This window comes from Lutra lutra, chromosome 2 (genome assembly GCF_902655055.1).
Source record: "Lutra lutra chromosome 2, mLutLut1.2, whole genome shotgun sequence".
NCBI classification, from domain to species: domain Eukaryota; kingdom Metazoa; phylum Chordata; class Mammalia; order Carnivora; family Mustelidae; genus Lutra; species Lutra lutra.
In genome coordinates this window covers 56,214,280-56,238,026 of record NC_062279.1, presented here as the reverse complement: position 1 = coordinate 56,238,026, position 23,747 = coordinate 56,214,280, and the positions used below count along the sequence as shown (strand labels likewise).

At 38.4% G+C, this 23,747-nt stretch overlaps 1 protein-coding gene across 1 annotated transcript; it reads right to left on the bottom strand.

Annotated features, from left to right (window-relative positions):
* Positions 1 to 3,374: 3,374 nt before the first annotated feature.
* Positions 3,375 to 21,447, bottom strand: PRSS51 (serine protease 51). Its single transcript, XM_053447829.1, is given in 7 exon segments — positions 3,375 to 3,671; positions 3,849 to 3,896; positions 3,899 to 3,993; positions 5,000 to 5,102; positions 5,104 to 5,259; positions 6,243 to 6,317; positions 21,356 to 21,447. Coding segments are annotated over 7 exon segments (792 nt in total). The 5' UTR covers positions 21,374 to 21,447.
* Between the last annotated feature and the right edge of the window lie 2,300 nt (positions 21,448 to 23,747).

Genomic DNA, 23,747 nt, shown 5'->3' with positions numbered 1-23,747 from the left:
ATTACCAAACTGCCAAAACTCACTCAAGAATAAATAGATAGGCGGGGTGCCTGGGCGGCTCAGTGGGTTAAAGCCTCTGCGTTCAGCTCAGGTCACGATCCCAGGGTCCTGGGATCCAGCCCCCCATCAGGCTCTCTGCTCAGCAGGGAGCCTGCTTCCTCCTCTCTCTCTGCCTGCCTCTCTGACTACTTGTAATCTCTATCAAATAAATAAATAAAATCTTAAAAAAAAAAAGAATAAATAGATAGGAGTGCCTGGGTGGCTTAGTTGTTAAGTGTCTACCTTTGGCCCAGGTCATGACTCCAGGGTCCTGGGATCAAGTCCTGCATCAGGCTCATTGCTCAGCAGGGAGCCTGCTTCTCCCTCAGCCTCCCACTCCCCCTACATGTGCTTTGTCTCTCTCAATCTGACAAATTAATAAATTTAAAAATCTTAAAAAATATATCATTACATGCTTATTAAAATAGTTAAAATCCAGAATACTGATAATATAAAATGTTGGTGAGGATGTGGAGCCACAGAAACTCATTTATTGCTGGTGGGAATGCAAAATGGTACAATCTGGAAAAGTTTGGCAGTTTCTTACAAACTTAATTTGCTGGCAATTATGCTTCATGGTATTTACCCAAATGAGTTGAAAACTTATGACCATACAGAAATCTGGCATGAATATTTTATAGCAGCTTTGCATATAATTGCCAAAACATGGAAGTAAACAAGATGTCCCTTGGTAGGTGAATGGACATCCAGTACATCCAGATAATGGAGTCATTTTCAACAATAAAAAGAAATGAGCTATCAAGATAAGAAAAGACATAGAGAAAACTTAAATTCACATTAAAACAAGTCAATCTAAAAATAAGCCAATCTGAAAAGTCCACACACTGTATGATTCCAACTACACGACACTCCAGAAAAGGCAAAACTACGTAGGCAGTAAAAAAATCAGTAGTTGCCAGGAATTTAGGAGTAGAGGATGAATAGGAGGAGCACACCTCATTTTTAAAGCAGTGAAACTATTCTGTATGATATTGTAATGGTGGACATGCCATTATACATTTGTTAAAACCCATAGAATGTGCCACATAAAGAATGAACTCTAAACCATAAACTTCAGTTAATAATCTACCAATATTGAATTAGTAATTGTAATAAATGTGCCATACTACTGCGAAATGTTAAAAATAGGGGAAATTGGGAGGGGGTGGTGGTATTTGGGAACTCTCTGTACTTTCTGCTCAATTTTTCTGTAAACCTGTACCTACTCAAAAAAGTATATTAACTGGTGGTTGCCAGAGGGAAGTGGGTGGGTAAAGGGTGAAATACATAAAGGAGACCAAGGGTATATTTATCTTGATGAGCACTGAATAACATATAATATTGTTGAATCATTATATTGATTTTTAAAAAATAATATCACACTAAAAGTTAATTATGCCCCAATAAAATTTTTTTGAATACCAAAAAGTCTATGAAAATTTTTAAAATGTTAAAGTGAAAACAAAACAAGACAAAACAAACAAACAAAAATGGTCTTTGCAACTTTGAGTTAGGCAAAGATTTATTAGTTATAACACCAAAGCATGAACCATAGAAAAAAAGTTGGTAAATTGGGATTCATGAAAATTAAAAACTTTTGTGTCTCAAAGGTCGTGAGGAAAGCTTTGGGTTAATAGGTACATTCATTCTCTTGATTGTGGTGATCATTTCATGAGTATATACATATGTCAAAACTTACCTAATTCTATACTTCAATGTGTACAATTTATTGTACATGCAAAGCTGTTAAAACTTTAAAAATTTAAAAGAATGACCCAGAGAGCTTCTAATGCAGATGACTTGGGCCTCACCCCTAGAGCTCCTAATTTTATAAGGCTGAGATAAAATCCAGGAATCTGCATTTTTACCAGACATCCAGATAATTTTAGTCCTAGGGAGGCTGGAAAATTCCTCAGACTGTCTCAGACTCCACATTGCAACATCAATCCTTCTCTGGGTCTCCAGTCTACTAGTCTTCCATTCAGATTTCAGACTTACCATCCTCCATAATTGCATGAGTCAATTTCTTAAATAAAACTCTAATTCTCTCCCTCCCCCTCATACACAATTTTTTCTGTTTCTCTGGAAAACTCTAATATGGTCAGTAAAATAATATCCCATAAAAATAATCACTTTGAGACTCCTTGAAAAGATTCATAAATTTGACTGTGGCTACATAATGTGGTTCATACACATTTGAAGACATGAACTACATATTTACATCCCTTTAATTTTTACAATGCCCGATACACATTAATTATTCACAAGGTATCTGAATGAATGAATGTTTTTCTCTTTATGGACTCCCATGGGGTGACGTATTGTTGATTGTCTTCTTTGCATCTTCTAATTTGGGTCATGTCCATGTCAGGTTGACTCAACCAAGAAAGACCTTGGAAAGACTCTACAACTGGTCTCTGACTGCACTTTATAGCCCTGATCTTTAAACATTCACAGTTTTCTAAGAACAAATTCTTATCCTTTGTATTTTTGTTTGGCACACCAGCTATTCTGATTCCTCTCAGTGACAGGACCTACTGGCTTTCTTGTCCTTGAATTTTCATCCATTCCCATTTTTAGAAGTAAAGACTTTGACCACTCAACAGTGGCCCTCATTCAGTTACCCATGTCTATGGAAAGGGCAGATTTTGCTGATTCCTCCAAGCCACTTCATTAGGCTAACATTTTAGTTGGTGATATTAAGGGGAGGGAAAGAAAGGTATGATCTCTAAGTCTCAAGTCATAATCACCTACTTTCAACTCCTAAATAGGACAAGAAACTCCTGATCCTAACTCTACCATAGACTTCCCTTCATGACCGGCCAGGATGAAAGCATTTTACCTCAGCTGGGCATCTCCTGTGTTTGGGTCTGTGTAAAGCACTGGGATGATGGAATTAAAGCTGGTCACAAGTTTGGCAATACTATGTTCCATGAAAGAAGTAAAAGAATTTACTCAATAACCAAAATGTCAGAGTGATGAAAGACCTTGAATTCTGTGATCAAATCTCCTTACTCATAGATAAAGAAATCAAGGTCCAAAACATGAAGTGACTTCTCAAGGTTGATTTCCAACACTATCCTGAAGCCTTCTTTGACCTTTTTGGAGGTCATCTTTATTCCTCTGAGATCCCCAATGTAATGCTTGTACCTCTTTTTAGTGCTGTAATCTGGTCTTGCTCATTAGATTTGCAATATGCAATATTTGGGAGACTAAATGTCTAACTTCCAGGGTTTAGCAGAGAAGCTAAACTCATATCAATGTTTCATAGATGTTTTGTAAAAATGGGAGGGGAAAAGAGGAGGAAGGAGAAGAAGTAAAGATGGGTCTAAAGCTTAGTGATTTGATTTATCACCAGTAACATGGTGGCAAACAACATTTGAGAACCCACGCCCCAACAATAATGGGTATATTGGAACATGAAGCAGGGAGCTTCTCCAGGCTCCTGAGATGGTATAGGCTTTTCCCTCCTTTTCTGTCTCCTCCTGGATCCATTGAATAAATTGAGCGACAGACACAAACATACCGGGCCTCCCCCTGAAGCCAGATCTTTTACCCCAACTGAAGACACCCACTTGGAAGAGCCTCTGGGTTCCATGAGTAGTACAGACCATAGGTGCCCCACTGTCTCCCTGAGAATGAGAGAATGAAGAAGGTACAGTCTGCAAGGAATCAACAGTAGCTCTAAAAAGAGGGCAGGATGAGGGGGCCCTAGTGGCATGGACTAGGGGCCTCTCTCCAGGGTACTATCCTGAGAACCTAGAAACTGGTGGGACAGGGAAGATGGGGCTGAGGCAAGGGCTGAGTACCTGGCAATCGCCTTTGGTGCCTGGTTCCTTCCAAGCACCAAACCATGTTTCCTAGAGAGCTGGTCTACTCTCTTGCTGCATTCTCTCCAGCTAATCTGCATCACTCTCAGCTTCTGCAGGTACACGTTTAAGTTGTCCTTTAGGTCTGGGAAATGAGGAAGCTAGTGTGAGAATGAGTGCTGCATCAACCACTGAAAGTGGTTGATCAGGGTGGAAGCCACAGAATGATGCAAACACTTCGCAAACCATAGACTCACAGGGTAGAAAGGCCTTAGAGGTGACCTAATATAATGCCCCACTCAATCTCCTCCTCAAGATCTCCAGTAAGTGGTTCTTTCATTTCTGCTTGTATGTATTCTCTTTGGGAAACTCATTCCTTCTGGAAGCAGCCTACTAAACCCACAGCACCAATACTTGCCAGGTAAACTTAGAATAAACTTTCTCCATGGCTCTACTATCTCTCCATAGGCATGGTTGGTCCCTGTGCTGAGGTTCAGAACAACACAGCTTCTGAGTCAGTGTTGTCCAGTGTCTCTGCTAGGTCAGTGGAGAAACCAGGAAAATGACCCACCTATTACTGCCAATTTGTGGAAAGGAAAAAACTGTAATTCTAGAGGACCTTCTAGCTTCCCCATCCCATTCCCACCCTCCCAGAGGTTCTCACTGTCTGGCCAGCCTTGAGCCCTGGGGAAAGAGTAGAGTCATTGATGACAAAGCTTGGTTGAAGAATCACTGGTTCAGTTGTTTTGATCACTGACTTTCATCAAATGATAAACAGATGGAGAGATGTACATTATAAAACAACCCATGAAGGAAGAATCCAAATTGGCTTTCTAGTGCCCAGTGTTTCTGACCCCCCCAAAATTATCACTCTCATATTTTGAGATTCTTCTATATTCCAGGCTTTCACTAGAGACTTTACAATATAATTGCATTTAATTTAATCCACATAACCGATTTGAGGGAGACACTGCTGTCATTCTACAGGTGAGAAAAGGTGAGGGTGATGAAGGTGGAAGAACTAGCTCAAGATCACAAAGCTAGAGTCGTGAGACCAAAATTTAGACCTGAGTCTTCCAAAGCATCATGCTGTCTAGCCCAAAGAAACATAATGTGAACTTTCTATGGATTTTGAAGGGAAGGACACATACCATGCTCATAAGCTGTCACCCACTCTGCCATCCAACACCGGTCCCAGATCCTTTCCTTCTTCTGCAGACAGATGGGGCATTTTGAAGTTATGAATTGTACTGGTTGTGGCAAGCAGAAGCAAGGAGAGATCACTGTCAAGGTGGGATGGTTTATAATCTTTGTGAATAATTATCTTCTGCACTTGCTTTCTCTCCAAGTGGACATCACTGAATCTATTGGTTCCCATGACCACGGTAATATTTCCCAATGCCATTTTAACCTAAAAATGAAAATAATAACTCCCAAGCTATAGTAACAGTTACACTACATTTCACATTTATAGACGCATTTGTAAACAGCAGAGTTCACGAGTGATACTGAGAAATCTGAAGAGTGGATGTGTAGTGTGCCCTAGGAGACTGGCTAAAGATCAGAGTGGCAGGAATCAGGAGTCCAGGCTCAAGCAAATGTCTAAGCTAGCGAATCATCAGCCCAGGAAGATTTCCCCGACCCAGAGAAAGACGAATGAATCAATTCAAGAAAATAGAATGTGAATTCCTTGACAATAGGGATTTTGACTGTCTTGTTGATTGCTATATCACCAGCACTTGGAACAGCCCATGGTAGGTGTTTAATGAGTATGTGTACAATGAACAAACATAGTGCATTGTCCTCACATATGGCAGGCAGGAGAAGGAAAAACTTGTACTGATTTTCCAATACTGGGTGCATAGTCACAACTAGCAGCCAACCTTAGGATATGGTTCACTTAAAAGGAGAAAGTAGGTATAGAAAGAGACTTTTTGATACAAAGCCAATGGGAAACAAACTGGGTATAGAGTCCATGGGTTCATAACCCTTATGACTAATCCATTAAGCTATGCATCCCAGACAAAATGTTGAGGAAAGGGGCCCCTGGGTGGTTCAGTGGGTTAAGCCTCTGCCTTCAGCTCAGGTCATGATCTCAGGGTCCTGGAATTGAGCCCCGCATCAGGCTCTCTGCTCAGCCTGCTTCTCCCCACTCCCCCCACCGCCCCAACCTGCCTCTCTGCCTACTTGTGATCTCTCTCTCTGCCAAATAAATAGACGAAATCTTTTTTAAAATGTTGAGGAAATTTGATGCAAATTAAGACAATGCTTCAGAAACTTACAGGGTTCTTGGGAAGCAATGGGCAGCTGTCAAAACCCACCACCGATGTATGATTGAGCCTCCACAGAGGTGTTTCCGTGAGATCTGGATACTCACTTGCCATGGGAACTCACCTTCCTGGACTTCAAACAGTTCACGAAATGATAACAATGATGAATTTGAAAAGGCAGGTCGGTGGCCACAATGAACTTTGAAAGAGAAACAAAAGAGCCATTTGTACATGAGGAGCATAGAGAAATCCTTCTTATGAGGTATTCTCACCATCTTCCAAGTTTAGACTGGTAATGAAGCTGAGTGAAATAAATGAGCAGGCACAGAAGGGCACAGAGAGGCAGAGTCTCAGAAAACACCAGCAAAACACTCCTCCTTTAATGTCGATCCCTTACATTCAAAACCACTGTGAGACCTGGAGATGTCAGGGAAGAGATCCATCAGAAGCTATAAAGTGTTTGGGGTGGCAATGCAAAAGGGCCAAAGATATGTAGGATCCATTCAAGAGACAGCAACCATGTAGAATTTGAATAGGGAAAGTCAATATCAGGAATCAAATTATAACAGAGGAAGAACTACAAACGGTCAAGAGGACTCCAAGAATACCATAAGTCTAGGGTAGAGTGAAGGACTGAACGTGACAGAGGAGCCTCTCCCTAAGTTTTGGGTTCAGAAATCACTGGATAATGTGAGTTTTGCAGCCCAAGGGAAAACAGAAGGTTGCTAGTTCTATTGCTACACAAGCAGGAGACATCCCTTTAAAGTACAGCTAGATTGAAGCTATAACACCCCTCCTGGTAAGCAGGTAGAGGTGAGCAGGAGGGAGCTTAGGTATCAAGAGCCTGCTCATTAGCCAGAGGGCACAAGGCCTGGGATGTCCATGTCTGTGTTGGGACAGCTGCAGTGAGAAGGTTTAAGGAGACTGGAAGGATTTGGGGGACCTGTCAAAGAAAAATATATGACCACAAGGTGGCAGTAGCACACACAAGCTTCATTTAAGTTGGTCTGTTTGTCCTAGAAGCCCTTTAACAGCAGGAGACCATCTAGAAACTCCAAGGGCCACCATCCAGAAGGGGAGGAGGACAAGGGAACTCCCAGGGGAAGAGATCAGAGAAGGTGCTTAACATCTAGGTAATGTTGCTCAGCAGCAGATATGGGAGTCTCTGAGTCAAAGAGCAATTAAGGGCAAATAATGGTGTGGGTGTTGATAATCAACAGGCTTTATCTTATCTATGACTAGCACATATTGGGTGCAGTTTCACCGGGTATGCATAACAGGCAGGCTCTCAACATCTAAAAACTGCTAAGTTGGGCTTTATTGAAAATAAATGGATGGGGCACCTGGGTGGCTCAGTCAGTTAAACAACTGCCTTTTGCCCAGGTCATGGTCCTGGGGTCCTGGGATTGAGCCTCACATCGAGGGCTCCCTGCTCCGTGGAAAGTCTGCTCCTCCCTCTGCCTCTTCCCCCTACACATGCTCTCTCTCTCCTCTCTCTTTCAAAAAAATAAATAAATAAGTAAATAAAATCTTAAAAAGAAAAAGAAAACAAATGGATGTGTAAAAAGTTAGAAGCCATTTTGGAGCCATTTACATATCAGGAGGTCACTAGACAGGGGACAAGGCTCAAGCTTATGACCTATGGCTAGAGCCAAGCACTTCTGGACGTCCTCTCCCCCTGCAACAATCATACTGTAGGAACAAGGAGAAACAAACAGAAGCATGCCAGACAAGAACCAGGAAAAAAGTCCCTTCCTTCTGCAGTATCTAGTATCTAGTGTCTTCTGCTGAGGATAATTTTGTTTTCCAGATTAAGATATAACTGACATAGAACAGTGTGAAACTTTAATATGGACAACATATGTATTTGATACACTTGTATATTGCAAAATGATTATCACCATAGCATTAACTAACAACTCCACCACATCCCGTTACCATTTTTTTGTAGTGAGAACATGTAAGATCTACTCTCTTAGCAACTTTCAAGTATATACTATGGTACTATTAATCATAATCACCATATTATACACTAGGCTCCCAGAATTTATTCATCTTCTAACTGAAAATTTGGATCCTTTGACCAACTTCTTCCTATTTCTTATACCCCTGGCCCTTGATAACCACCATTCCACTCTGTTTCTATAACTTTGTTTTTTTCAGATTCCAAATATAAGTGAGACCATACAGTCTTTGTCCTTCTCTGTCTTGATTTATTTCACTCAACATCATGCCCTCAGAGTCCAGTCATGTTATTGTAAATGGCAGGAATTCCTTCTTTCCTATGACTGAATAATAGTAACATATATATCACATCTTCATACATTCATCCATTGACAGACACTTAGGTTGTTTCCATATCTTGGCTGTTGTGAATAATGCTGAAATGAATGTGGAAATACAGACAACTCTTTGAGATCCTGTTTTCCTTTCCTTTGGATATATACCCAGAAATGGGATTGCAAGATCATATAGCAATTCTATTCTCAATTTTTTAAGAAAACCCCATTCTGTTTTCCAAAATGGTTGCACCAATTTACATTCCCACTAACAGTGCATAAGAGTTCCCTTTTCTCTACATCCTTCCCAATTTTTGGTAACTCTTGTTTTTTTGATAAAAGCTACTTTAGCAGTTGCGAGGTGATATCTCATTGTGGTTTTGATTTGATTTTTCCTAAAGATTACTGATGTCAGTGTATCTGTTCATGTTTCACCTATCTGTTGGTCATTTGTATGTCTTCTTTGGGAAAGAAGTTCCCAAATTCAGTTCCTCTATTTTTTAATCAAAAGAAAGTTAAAATTGTATGAATTCTTTATATAGTTTGGATATTAAGCCTTCATCAGATATATGATTTGCAAATACTTTCTCCCATTCAATATGTTGCCTTTTAGTTTGTTGACTTTTTCTTCTGCTGTGCAGAACTTTTTGGTTTGATATATTTCCTTTTACTAATTTTTCCTTTTATTGCTTATGTTTTTGGTATCACAACCAAAAAATTATTGCCAGTAACAATGTCAAGGAAGTTTTTCCCTTTGTTTTCTTCTAGGAGTTTTATGGTCTTAGTTTTTATGTTTAAGACTCTAATCCATTTCAAGTTAACTTTGATGTGTGGTGTAAGGGTCCCATTTAATTAATGTGACTAACCTGTTTTCCAGAACCATTTATTGAAGAGACTTTTTTCCCCATTGAGTATTCTTGAGTCCCTGTCAAATACTAGTTGACCCCATACGTGAGGGTTTATTTCTGGGCTGTCACTTTGTTTCCATTGGTCTTTCTGTCTGAGTTTATTCCCTGAAGCTTTGTGTGATGCCTCCAGTTTGTTCTTCCTGGGTCTGTGATGATTCCATACAAATTTTAAGTTTTTTCTTTCTATTCCTGAGAAAGATGTTGGAATTTTGATAGAGATTGTATTGATGCCATAGATGGTTTTGAGTAGTATCAACATTTTAACAGTATTAATTCTGATCCATAAACATGGGATATTTTTCCATTTGTTTGTGTTTTCTTCAATTTTTTTTTTTACCAAAGTTATAGTTTTCACTGTAGAGATCTTTCATCTTTTTGGTTAACTTTATTCCTATTTTTTTATTCTATTGTGAATGAGATTATTTATTTCATTCTCAGATATAATGTTGTTAGTCTACAGAAATACAACTGATTTCTGTATGTTGATCTTGTATCCTGCAACTTTGCTGAGTTCATTGATTAGATTTTTAGTGTTGTAAATATATTTTCTATATAAAAAATTACATCATCTGTATCCCAAAACAATTTTCCTTTTTCATTTGGATGCCTTTTATTTTATTTTCTTGACTGATTGCTCTGGCTAGGACTTCCAGTGCTTTGCTGAGTAAATGAGAATGGGCACTTTTGTCTTGTTCCTGGCCTTAGAGGAAAAAAACATTCAATTTTTCCCCATTGAGTATAGTATTGGCTGCGGGTTTGTCATATATGGCTTTTATTATGTTGAAGTATGTTCCTTCTATACCCAATATGTTGAACATTTTTATCATGGAAAGCTAATGTATTTTGTCAAATGTTATTTCTGCATCTATTGAAATGATCATGTGATTTTTATCTTTCATTCAGTTAATGTGGTGTGCCACATGTATTGATTTGTGAACCATTCTTTAATCCTAGGGATAAATATCACTCAGTCATGGTTTATGATCCTTTTAATGTCCTATTGAATTTTGTTTGCTAATATTTTGTTAAGAATTTGTATAATTATATTCATCAGGAATATTGGTCTGTAGGGTTTTTTTTTCTTTTATTACACCCTTATCTGGCTCTAGTGTTAGAATATGCTGGTCTTGTGAAATGTTTGGGAATGTTCATTCCTCTTCTATTTTTTGGAAGAGTTTGAAAGGATTGGCATTAATTCTTCTTTAAATGTTTGGTAGAATGAACCATTGGAACTGTCAGGTCTTGTCCTTCTCTAAGTTGGTTAGCTTTTGATTACTGATTCAAACTTTTTTTTTTATATTAGTCACTATATAGTATATCATTAGTTTTTTTTTTTTTTCAGCATAACAGTATTCATTATTTTTGCACCACACCCAGTGCTCCATGCAATCCGTGCCCTCTACAATACCCACCACCTGGTGCCCCCAACCTCCCACCCCCCCACCCCTTCAAAATTCTCAGATCGTTTTTCAGAGTCCATAGTCTCTCATGGTTCACCTCCCCTTCCAATTTCCCTCAACTCCCTTCTCCTCTCCATCTCCCCTTGTCCTCCATGCTATTTTATCATTAGTTTTTGATGTAGGGTTCCCTGATTCATTGTTTGCATATAACACCCAGTGCTCCATGTAATACATGCCCTCCTTAATACTCATCACCAGGCTAAACCATCCCCCCACACTCCTCCCCTCTAAAACCCTCAGTTTGTTTCTCAGAGTCCATAGTCTCTCATGGTTCTTCTGATTCCCCCCACCCTTCGTTTTTCCCTTCCTTCTCCTAATGTCCTCCATGCATTCCTTATGTTTGACAAATAGGTGAAAGCATATGACAATTGACTCTCTCTGCTTGACTTATTCACTTAGCATAATCTCCTCCAGTCCCATCCATGTTAATGCAAAAGCTGGATATTCATCCTTTCCGATGGCTGAGTAATACTCCCTTGTGTATATGGACCACATCTTCTTTATATATTTGTCTGTTAAAGGGCATTTATGCTCTTTCTGCAGTTTGGCTATTGTGGACATTGCTGCTATGAACATTGGGATGCATATCGCCCTTCTTTTCACTACATCTGTATCTTTGGGGTAAATATCCAATAGTGCAATTGCTGGGTCATAGGTTAGCTCTATTTTTAATTTTTTAAAGAACCTCCACACTGTTTTCCAAAGTGGCTACACTAACTTGCATTACCACCAATAGTGTAGGAGGGTTCCCCTTCTCCACAGCCTCCAACATTTGTTGTTTCTTGCCTTGTCTATTTTTGCCATTCTGACTTGTGTAAGGTGGTGACTCAATGTGATTTTGATTTGAATTTTCCTGATGGCTAATGACAATGGACATTCTTTCATGTGTCTGTTAGTCATTTGTATGTCTTCTTTGGAGAAGTGTCTGTTCATATCTTCTGCCCATTTATTGACTTGATTATTTGTTCTTTGGGTGTTGAGTTTGAGAAGTTCTTTATAGATCTTGAATATCAGCCCTTTGTAGTGTCATTTGCGAATACCTTCTCCCATTCCGTGGGTTGCCTCTTTGTTTTATTAATGGTCTCCTTTGCTGTGCAGAAGCCTTTTATTTTGATGAAGTCCCAAAAGTTCATTTTTGCTTTTTTTTCCCTTGCCTTTGGAGATGTGTCATGAAGAAGTTGCTGTGGCTGATGGTGAAGAAGTTCCTGCCTATGTTCTCCTCTAGGATTTTGATGTATTCCTGTCTCGCATTGAGGTCTTTCACCCATTTTGAGTTTACCTTTGCGTATGGTGTAAGAGTATGGTTGAATTTCATTCTTCTGTATATAGCTGTCTAATTTTCACAGCACCATTTATTGAAGAGACTGTCTGTTTTCCACCGGATATTCTTTCCTGCTTCATCTAAGACTAGTTGACCATAGAGTTGAGGGTCCATATCTGGACTGTCTATTCTTTTCCATTGGTCTACATGTCTGTTTTTGTGCCAGTACCATATTGTCTTGGTGATTACAACTTTGTAATATAGCTTGAAATTGGGCAACGTGATGCCTCCAGCTTTGTTTTTCTTTTTTAACATTTCCTTGGTGATTTGGGGTCCTTCCTGGTTCCATACAAATTTTAGGATTGTTTGTTCCAGCACTTTGAAAAATGCCATTGGTATTTTGATTGGGATGGCATTGAAAGTATAGATTGCTCTGGGTAGCATAGACATTTTAACAATGTTTATTCTTCCAGTCCATGAGCATGGTATGTTTTTCCATCTTTTTGTATCTTTGACTTCTTTCATGAGTGTTCTGTAGTTCCAAGAGTATAGATCTTTTACCTCTTTCGTAGGTTTATTCCAAGGTATCTTATGGTTTTTGGTGCTATTGTAAATGGAATTGATGCTCTAATTTCTCTTTCTACAGTTTCATTGTTAGTGTATAAGAAAGAAACTGATTTCAGTGCATTGATTTTATATTCTGCCACATTACTGAATTGCTGTATGAGTTCTAGTAATTTGGGAGTGGAGTCTTTTGAGTTTTCCACACAAAGTATCATGTCATCTGTGAAGAGAGAGAGTTTGTCTTCTTCTTTGCCAATTTGAATACATTTATTTCTTTTTGTTATCTGATTGTTGTTGCTAAGATTTCTAGTACTATGTTGAACAATAGTGGTGAGAGTAGACATCCTTGTCGTGTTCCTGATCTTAAGGGAAAGGCTCTCAGCATTTCCCCATTAAGAATAATATTCACTGTGAGTTTTTCATAGATGGATTTTATGAAATTGAGGAATGCTCCTTCTATACCAATACTCTGATGGGTTTTAATCAGGAAAGGATGCTGTATTTTGTTAAATGCTTTTTCTGCACCAACTGAGAGGACCATGTGTTTCTTCTCACTCATATTAATGTGTTCTGTCACATTGATTGATTTGTGAATGTCAAACCACCCTTTATTCCCAGGGAAATTTCCACCTGGTTGTAGTGGATAATCCTTTTTATATACTGTTGGATCCTAGTAGCTAGGATCTTGTTGAGAATTTTGGCATCCATGTTGATCAGGGATAGTGGTCTGAAATTTTCCTTTTTGATGGGGTCTTTGCCTGGATTGGGGATCAAGGTAATGCTGGCCTCATAGGAAGAGCCTGGAAGTTTTCTTTCTGTTTCTCTTTTTTTGAAACCGTTTCAGGAAAATAGGTATTATTTCTTCTTTGAATGTTTGGTAGAATTCCCCATGCAATCCATCTGGTCCTGGACTCTTTTTTGAGGTTTTTGATCAGTGCTTCAATCTCCTTACTGGATATTGGTCTGTTCAGGTTGTTGTTTCTTCCTGTTTCAGTCTTGGAAGTTTATAGGTTTTCAGGAATTCATGTATTTCTTCTAGGTTTCTTAACTTATTGCATATAACAGTAGTGATAATAGTTTCTGATTATGGCTTCTATTTCCTTAGTGTTGTCAGAGGTGATCTCTCCCCTTTCATTCATAATTTTATTAATTTGGGTCCTTTCTCTTTCCTTTTGGGTAAGTCTGGCCAGTGGTTTATTGATTTTATTAATTCTTTCAAAGAACCAGCTTCTAGTTTCGTTGATATGTTCTACTGTATTTCTGGTTTCTAATTCATTGATCTGTGCTTTAATCTTAATTATTTCCCTTCTTGTGCATGGGTTAGGCTTAATTTGTTGTTGATTCTCCAGATCTTTAGTGTCTAAAGACAATTTGTATATTCAGGATTTTTCTATTTTTTTGAATAAGGCTTGGATGGCTATGTATTTTCCCCTTAGGACCACCTTTGCTATATCCCATGGGTTTTGGATGGATGTGTTTTTGTTCTCATTGTTTTCCATGAATTGTTTAATTTCTTCTTTCATTTCCTAGTTGACCCAAGCATTCTTAAGCAGGATGGTCTTTAGGTTCCAAGTGTTTGAATTTCTTCCAAACTTTTTCTTGTGATTGAGTTCCAATTTCAAAGCAATGTGATCTGAGAATATGCTGGGAATAATCTCAGTCTTTGGTATCAGCAGAGACCTGATTTGTGACCCAGTATGTGTTGTATTTTGGAGAAAGTTTCATGTGTGCTCTAGAAGAATGAGTATTTTGTTGTTTTAAGATGGAATGTTCTGTATATGTTTATGAGGTCCATCTGGTCCAATGTGTCATTCAAAGCTCTTGTTTCTTTGTTGATTTTTTGCCAAAATTATCTGTTTGTTGTTTAGAATGGAGTGGTAAGGTCTCCTACAATTAACACATTCTTATCAATATGTCTCTTTATTTTGGTTAACAGTTCGCTTATGTAGTTGGCTGCTCCCATGTTGGGGGCATAGATATTTACAATTGTTATATCTTCTGGTTGGATAGACCTTTAAGAATGATATACTGTCCTTCTGTATATCTGACTACAGTCTTTAGCTTAAAGTCTAATTTGTCTGATAAGAGAATTGGTACCCGAGATTTCTTTTGCAGCCCATTGTTATGAAAGATTGTTCTCCACCCCTTCACTTTCAGTCTGGATGTATCTTTAGGTTCAAATGAGTCTCTTGTAGATAGCATATGGATGGGTCCTGTCTTTTTATCCAATGTGCAACCCTGTGCCATTTTATGGGAGCGTTTAGGCCATTCACATTGAGAGTGATTATTGAAAGATAAAATTTTATTATCATGTTGCCTGTGATGTCCTTGTTTCTATAGATTTTCTCTGTAAAGTTCTGTTCTGTATCACTTTTGGGGTCTTTCTCCTTTTACAGAACCCCCTTAATGTTTCTTGCAGGGCCAATTTTAGTGGTCACGTATTCTTTCAGATTTGCCCATCTTGGAAGCTCTTTCTCTCTCCAACTATTCTAAACCACAGCCTTGCCAGATAAAGTATTCTTAGCTATATGTTCTTCTCATTGAGTACCCTGAATATGTCTTGCCAGCCCTTTCTGGCTTGCCAGGTCTCTGTGGACAGGTCTGATGTTGTTCTGATGTTCCTTCCTTTGTACATAAGGAATGTCGTCCCCTCAGCTACCCTTAAGATGGTTTCTTTGGTTTTGAGATTCACAAGTTTTACTAGTACATACCTGGGTGTTGATTTATTCTCCTTGATTTTGGGAGGTGCTCTATCTGCCTCTAGGACATGAATGTTTGTTTTATTCCCCAGATTAGGGAAGTTCTTAGCTAGGATTTGCTCAAATATATCTTCTAGTCCTCCCTCTCTCTCTACACCCTCTCAGGGATCCCAGTAATTCTGACATTGGAACATTTCATGGCATCATTTATTTCTCTTGTTCTGTTTTCATGGATTCTAAGCTGTTTGTTCCAGGCCTCCTCCGGATCCTTCTTTTCTATCACTTTGTCTTCTAGATCATTAATTCATTCTTCTGCCTTATTTACCCTAGCTGTTAAAGTATCTAGATTAGATTTGTTCTCATTGGTAGTATTTTTATGTTCTACCAGATCAACTCTCACTTTTGCCCTTAGAGAATCTATGTTGTCATTAATGGTTTTCTCCAACCTAGCTATTGTCTGCATAACTGTTATACTGAAATCTATTTCTGACATCTTGCTTATATCTATATCCATTAATTCTGTGGCAGAGGTCACAGTCTCTTAGTTTTTCCTGTGTTGGGGGTTCCTCTTCTTAGTCATTCTATTGAAGGATGGTTGAGGGAATGTACAGAGTCCAAATTATTGACCACAACCCAAGCGACATACACTTGTTTTATAGGGAACGTAGGGTTGTCTGCCTCTTGTTCTTCCGACCTGTCTTCTGGGGGAGGGGCCTGCCACACTGTTACTCAGGTAACCCTGTTTGAGCAGAGTCCCCCCTGTGAGGGGGATGGGCTCAGTGAAAACTGGCTTTGGGGGGGCTTTTGTTCTCTGGCATCTTTCCCTGACAGCTTTCTGCATCCCTTCTGAGAGTCAGAATAGGAGTGACCTGTATCCAAACTTCTGTCTCAGAAAGAGAGATCCCAGTCTGTTTTCCACCAGAGAACCCTCCAGGCCACATTGTCTCCATTTTTGTCTCTCCTCCTGAAAACCACAGCCTCCTGTGTTGTGCTCCCCACAGCAGCACTCCCAGCCCTCACTTCAGGTCCAGGCATGTCTCTGCCCTTTGTGCTTCTAAAACTGCCAGCCACCCTCAGTTTGCATATGCGCCCCCACAGCTCAGGATTCCAGTCTGGGGCTGCCCTAAAGTCCTTCCCTTGCTGCTACTGGTCTGCAAGTCTGTGCCTGGTCCCCAGCACAGGAGGCTTTTGTGCTCTGGTGGTGCAGGATCCCAGAGGCTCCCATCCCCTTCTGTTTATCTTCCAATATCTGCCAGCAGAATCATGGCTCCACACTTCACACCTCAAAACCAGCTGCCAGAGATATTCTGTTGGTATAGATCCAGATATATCTTCTTACATCTCAGGCTAATTTTGTGGGTGTTCAGTGTGGTCTGGTAGGTATCCAGCTCAATTCAGGGGACCAGTTGAAATAAGATCCTCTAATCCTCCACCATCTTGCCCTCCTCTCCTGATTCAATCTTCTTACTCATTATTTGTCTTCTCAGATTTTCTGTTTCTTCATAATTCAGTTTGGTAAGTTTTATGTCCTAGGAATATGTCCAATTTTCTAGGTTATCTAATCTGTTGCCATATAATTTTTATGAGCCTATGTATTTTTGTAGTATAAGTTGTCATGTCTTTTTTCATTTCTAATTTTATTATTTGGGTCTTCTTTCTTTTTTTTTTTTTCCTTAGTCTAGCTAAAGGTTTGTAAATTTTGTTTTTCCTTTTTAAAAAAACTGACTTTTAGGGGTGCCTGGGTGGCTCAGTCTTTGGATATCTGCCTTCAGCTCAGGTCATGATCCTGGGGTCCTGTGATTGAGCCCCACATTGGGCTCTTGGTGGGAAGCCTGCTTCTCCCTCTCTCATGCCCCCTGCTTGTATTCCCTCTCTTGCTGTATCTCTCAAATAAGTAAATAAATCCTTTTAAAAAAAAACTGACTTTTAGTTTTGTTGACACTTTGTATTGTTTTTCTGATTTCTATTTCACTTATCTTCACTCTGATCTTTATTATTTCTTTCCTTCTCCTAACTATGGGCTTGATTTGTTCTTCTTTATCAAGTTCCCTGAAGTATAAATATAGATTTTTATTTGAGATCATTCTAATTTCTTAATATATCCATTTATCACTATAAACTTTCCTCTCAATTACTTTTGCCCCATCACATAATTTTTTTTTAAATTTTATTTATTTATTTGACAGACACAGAGAGAGAAATCACAAGGAGGAAGAGAGGCAGATGGGGGTGGGGAAGCAGGCACCCACTGAGCAGAGAGCCTGAAGTGGGGCTTGATCCCAGGACCCTGAGATCATGACCTGAGCTGGAGGCAGAAGCTTAACCCACTGAGCCACCCAGGTGCCCCATCACATAATTTTTGATACACTGCATTTCCATTTTCATTTGTTTTGAGATATTTGTAAAATGTCTCTCTCTTTCTCTCTCTTTTTAAAGATTTTATTTATCTATTTGAAAGAGAGAATGAGAGAGGGAGAGAGAGAGAGAGAGGATGAAAGGGGGAAGGATCAGAGGGCGACACACACTCCCTTATGAGCAGGGAGCCCAATGGGGGACTTGATCCTGGACTTCAGGATCACGACCTGAGCTGAAGGCAGTCTCTTAACCAACTAAGCCACCCTGTAAAATGTCTCTTTTGATTTATTCTTTGACCCATTGATTGTTCAGAAGTCTGTTGTTTAGGTTCCACATACTTATAGACTTTTCAGCTTTTCCCTTCTTCATTTCTAACTTCATTCCATTGTTGTCAGAAAAGATAGTTGATATGATTTCAATGCTCTTCAAACTTCTAAGATTTTTTTCGTTTGTGCCATATCATACAATCTATCCTCAAGAATGTTACTTGTGCACTCCAGAAGAATATTCTCCTGCTTGCTGTTTGTTAGAATGGTCTATACATGTTTATTAAGTTCATTTGTTCTGGATTATGATTCAATTCCAATATTTTCTTTTGATTTTTTTCTGGATGTCCTACCCATTGTTGACAATGAGTTAGTGAGATATACTACTACTATTATTATATATATATATATATATATTTATTTATTTATTTATTTGACAGACAGAGATCACAAGCAGGCAGAGAGGCAGGCAGAGAGAGAGAGGAGGAAGCAGGCTCCCCGCCGAGCAGAGAGCCCGATGCGGGGCTCGATCCCAGGACCCTGAGATCATGACCCGAGCCGAAGGCAGCGGCCCAACCCACTGAGCCACCCAGGCGCCCCTATTATTATATTTTTATCTATTTCTGTCTTCAAATCCATTAGTATTTGTTTAATATATTCCACTGCTGCAATGTTGGGTACACATATATTTACTATTGTTATATCTTCTTGATATATTGACTTTTTAATCATAATATAATGATCTTCTGCATCTCTTGCTGTCTTTTTTAGCATAATGTCTAATCTGATGTAAGTATGGCCACCTTCATTTTTCTTTTGTTTTCCACATGCATGAAGTATCTTTTTCTATCCCTCTACATTGAGCCTAGGTGTGTCTTCAGAGCTAAAATGAGTTTCCTGTAGGCAGCATGTAGTTGGTTCTTGTTTTTTTTGTTTGTTTGTTTTTGTTTTCGTTTTAATCCACCCAGAATATTCTGTGTCTTTCTATTGGTAAATTTGATTCATTTATATTTAGAGTGAATATTGGTATGTTAAGGCATACTACTGCCATCATAATATTCATCTTCTGGTTGTTTTGTATCTCCATTGTTTTTTTTTTCCCCTCTGTTTCTGTCTTCTTTTATAAAGTGGTGGTTTTCCATGGTGATTTACTCTCCCCTTTTATGTTTTGTGGCTCTTCTCTAGGTTTTTAGTTTGTGGTTACCATGTGGCTTACATAAAACATCTCATATATAAAATAGTCCTTTTTATGCAGATAGCACCTAATCTTCATTTGCCTATAAACTTCCACCCTTTTACTCCTTTGCTTTTATATTTTTCATGTCACAATTTACCTTTCTTTTTTTTTTATTTTTTTTTCAGCATAACAGTATTCCTTGTTTTTGCACCACACCCAGTGCTCCATGCAATCTGTGCCCTCTATAATACCCACCACCTGGTTCCCCCAACCTCCCACCCCCCACTGCTTCAAACCCCTCAGATTGTTTTTCAGAGTCCATAGACAATTTACCTTTCATTGAAAGGTAAATTCATTGAAAATTTCATTGAAAAATTATAGTAGCTATAGTTATTTTAATGTTCCTTTCCTTTAACCTTTATAATGTAATTGATTAACCCAGCATTTTAATATAGAGTTCCAGTTTCTTAATTCTGTTTATTTTTCACCTTTGCTAGAGTAGTGTGTACTTTCATTTGCTTTTATGTCACTAATAAGGATTTTTTTTTTTTTTTTCATTTCAACCTGAAGAACTCCTTTCAGCATTTCTTGCAAGGCAGATCAAGTGGTGGTGAATTCCCTGAGCTCTTGTTTACCTGGAAAAGGCTTTATTTATCTTTCATATCTGAAGGATACCTGGCTGGATAAAGTATTCTTGGCTGGCAAGTTTTATCTTTCAACACTTTGAACATGTCATTCCAATCTCCTGGCCTGTAGATTTTCTGCTGGGATATCTGAAGATAGCCAAATGAGGGTTCCTTTGTAGATTACTTTCTTTAAAAAAAATTAGTCTTGAATTCTACCTTGTATTGTACATAAAATTTGAAACCAAATTGCATATCTAAATGTAAAAGATGAAAAATAAAACTTCTAGAAAATAACATAGGGAAACATCTTTATCAACCTCAGATGGGAAAAATGTTAATTTAAGATATAAAATCATTTAAATTCTGGAATAATGAGAGCTAACAAATTTTCAGTACCTGCAAAGTGTCTGGCATTGTTCTCAGAGATTTAGGCATATGTAATCTTCATAAAAACTCTAATATTGCCATTTTACAGATAAGAAAACAAATACAGAGATATTTACTAACTTATTCCGAGATTACATAGCAAGTATGTGAAGGAAATGTAATTAATTGCTGCCAGTCTAACTTCAGAACTCATTATGCTGCTACAGGTCTGATTGTGTTTATAACCTGGGATGAAGAGGTCCTTCTAGTACATCAAATAAAAATACTGATGAATTTTTTACATAAATTTAAAATTTTTACATTTGGTCCAAAATAGACTTTTAAGAGTGTTAAAAAAATTAGGAGAAAAGATTTTGCAGCACACATAAGAGACAAAGGGTTAATGTCATTAAAATTAAAAAGAGGTCCTACAAACCAATTAACAACACCCATTCAAATAGGAAAAATGAGAAAGTTATAGGAATTGGTAATTCTGGATAATGAATAAATGGAAAGGATAAAGGATAAATGGAAAATGTTACAACTAAAAAAAAATGCTACAAATAAGGGGGTAATGGGTGGTCTTGTGGCCAGATATATTTAAGAAATATCAGATTAAATAAAATTAAACTATTTTCTTCACATTGAGATTTCTCAAAACCTTTAATATGTGAATATTCACTGTGACTCTACAGAAAAAGTATGAAATAGAACATTTTTAAAATCTTATTTAACCATGAGGACTTTTCTAACAGGACAAGAATTCTATTGAACATACTTGAAAATGCTGCATTAATTCATTTGCTCCTATAATAGTCCTATAACTTTTCCCACTTTATGAGGTTACATAATCTCATACAGGTGGTCTAAATTAATGAGGCCTTTATTCCACCACAACTCTGTTACTTGTCCCAGAGTGTTGGGCCTAGAAAGATCCTTAATACATTTATAAAGAAGGGAGTAGAGACTTTTTATAAAGACTTTCTATAAAGTCAGTGGAGACTTAAGACTGGAGAAGCAGAGGCAATTGCTAAACTCTTGCTCCAAGTCCCCTGTATTTCCAGAACTCTGGGTCCAGACCCTGGGGATCATTTTAAATGGCATGTTCACTAAGCCCAAAACATCTACTTTGATTAATCAGTTGTAATCTCCTCATTTCCTGAGCCATTTTCTCTAACACATCATCCCCTCAGGACTCTGAATCAAGTCTACAGGAACCAGGTAAGAGGTTGTAGGCCTCTTTCCATCCTCTGCCCTGGGTTAGCCTGGCACAGACCTGGATCTTCCAGGGCATGTCCCTTGAGCACCATAAGCAGTGGAATTAGAAGCTGGAGCATCTTCTTTTCATCCCAGTCCAGATTTGCCCAACCTATGCATTTAACCAAAGCTGATAAAGGGTTAGCTGCAGCTGCCTCAGTTGGGGCCATCACAAATGCATGGCATTTGTCTTGGGTGACATCACAGTAAGCCCAGGGTTACGGAGGAAACAGGGGTTGCAGGGCAGCCTGACTTAATGAGTCTGTGTGCCTAATCCTTCCCTATATTCCCTCCATAGTGGGGAATAAAGGAACACCATGTTAGGCAAACTTTTGTTTGCACACTCCCTTCTCACTTTTGACTCTGAGTCTCTTGAGGAACCATGTACTCTATCATATGCTTTGGCATCAAAAAACTATGGGTCTTTGGGTGAGTTTTCATATTTTTTATCTCAAAGTCTGCTATGACTTTTTAGAAGATTGAATTTTATTGTGAGGTTAGTGGGGAGAATGGTGGAATGAGAATGGGTCACATAGTCACATATGCATGAAAAGATTACTCTGAGTGTTACACAGAGATTATTGTAGAGAGGATTAACTAGAAAAGAGAATATAATTTAGGAAGTGGCTCTAGAAATGTAGATGAAAGGTGATGATGGCCTAGAGTAGTAAAGAGGGTTTGTGCATTAGTTTGCTAAGGCTATCATAAAAATGTACCACACAGTGGTTGGCTTAAACAACAGAGATTTCTCAGTTCTGCAGGCTGGTACATCCAAGATTGAGGTGTCAACAGGGTTGGCATCCTTCTGAGGGACATAATGGAAGGATCTGTTCCAGCTCTCTCTGGTTGGTGTGTGGATGGCCACCCTCTCGTTGCTTCTTCACAAGGTCTTCTCTCTGCACATGGACCCCTGGTGTCTCTTCCTCTGTTTTTTAAAATTAAATTAAATTAAATTAAATTATTTAATTTAATTTTAGTTTCAGTATAGTTAACACATTATAACATAATAACATATAACATAATATAGTATGTTATATTAGTTTTAGGTGTACAACATAGTGAATCAACAATTTCATATATCACCCAGTGCTCATCACAAGTGCACTCCTTAATCTTCGTCCTTATTTCACCCATCTCCCTGCATACCTCCCTTCTGGTAACCATCTTCCTCTTTTTATAAGAACAACAGTTATATTGGATAAGGGCCTTATTTTAACTTAAGCATCTCTTCAAAGATCTTATTTCCAAATATGATTACATCCTGAGGTACAGGGGGCTGGGATGTCCACATAAGAATTTTAAGAGGGACACAATTCAGCCCGTAATAGTGGAGTTACCAAGAAACAGAAGTAACTGAGAGATACCCAAAGAGGTTGAATATAAAAATAATGTGATTGATGAGCTCTATAAGATGAGCATTTAGATCCAAGTACAGATCTAAAATTTTGGGGTGGGGTATAAATTAGAAAGTTATCAGCCTATTGAAGTCACGGAGTGGATGAGATTGTTCACTGAGGTTTGGAGAGAGAAGCAAAGAAGGCCTAGGGGTGAGCCCAGAAGAACTGACAACATTTATGGTGCTATATAGGAAGTAGAGCTGGAATAAGAAGCTGGAAATTACCAGAAGTACTGTAGAAAAATTAGAAGACGGTGTTGGTGTATAGAATGCTACTAAAATGTCCCAAAGAGGAGCAATGCCTCCTGATTAAAGATAATCCCTCGATGTGTCCTCTGAACCTCTCAATCCTCCCACAGCCTTGGGAATCTGATACTATCAATTATTTGTTCCTTCCCTAGTCCTCATGCTCTTTTTCTCTTTCACATCTTTCTCATCGGCATTTAAATGTGGTTCAGTTGGTTAGGCGTCCCCTCTTGGTTTGGCTCAGGTAGTGATCTCATGGGGTCACGAGATCAAGCCCTGTGTTGGGTTCTGTTCTTGGCATGGGGTCTGCTTGGAGAGTCTCTCCCTCTGCCCCTCCCTGCACATATGCACATGTGTGCATGAGCACCTGCTCTCTCTCTCCAAAATAAGTGAATCTTTAGAAGAAAAAAGTTTGGTGTGTCATCAACACATAAAATATATGTATATACTAGACTATTATATCATTTACTGCCATAAAATACACACAAATCTTTTACAAAAAGTTAAGATTTGTCAAAACTTATGCATACACATAGAATTTACAGACTGTACATGGAATCATTCATGGTCAGGAGAAATATAAGCAAATGGAAAGATGCAATATTAAATCATAACTGTAAAAAATTAATAGTAGTAGTGCATACTATATTACTGTATTACTATACAATAATATACTATACTATATTACTGTAGCATATATAAAATATATAATATATAAAATATATTTATATTTTAATTTTGATATATTAATATTTAATAGTTAACTCAT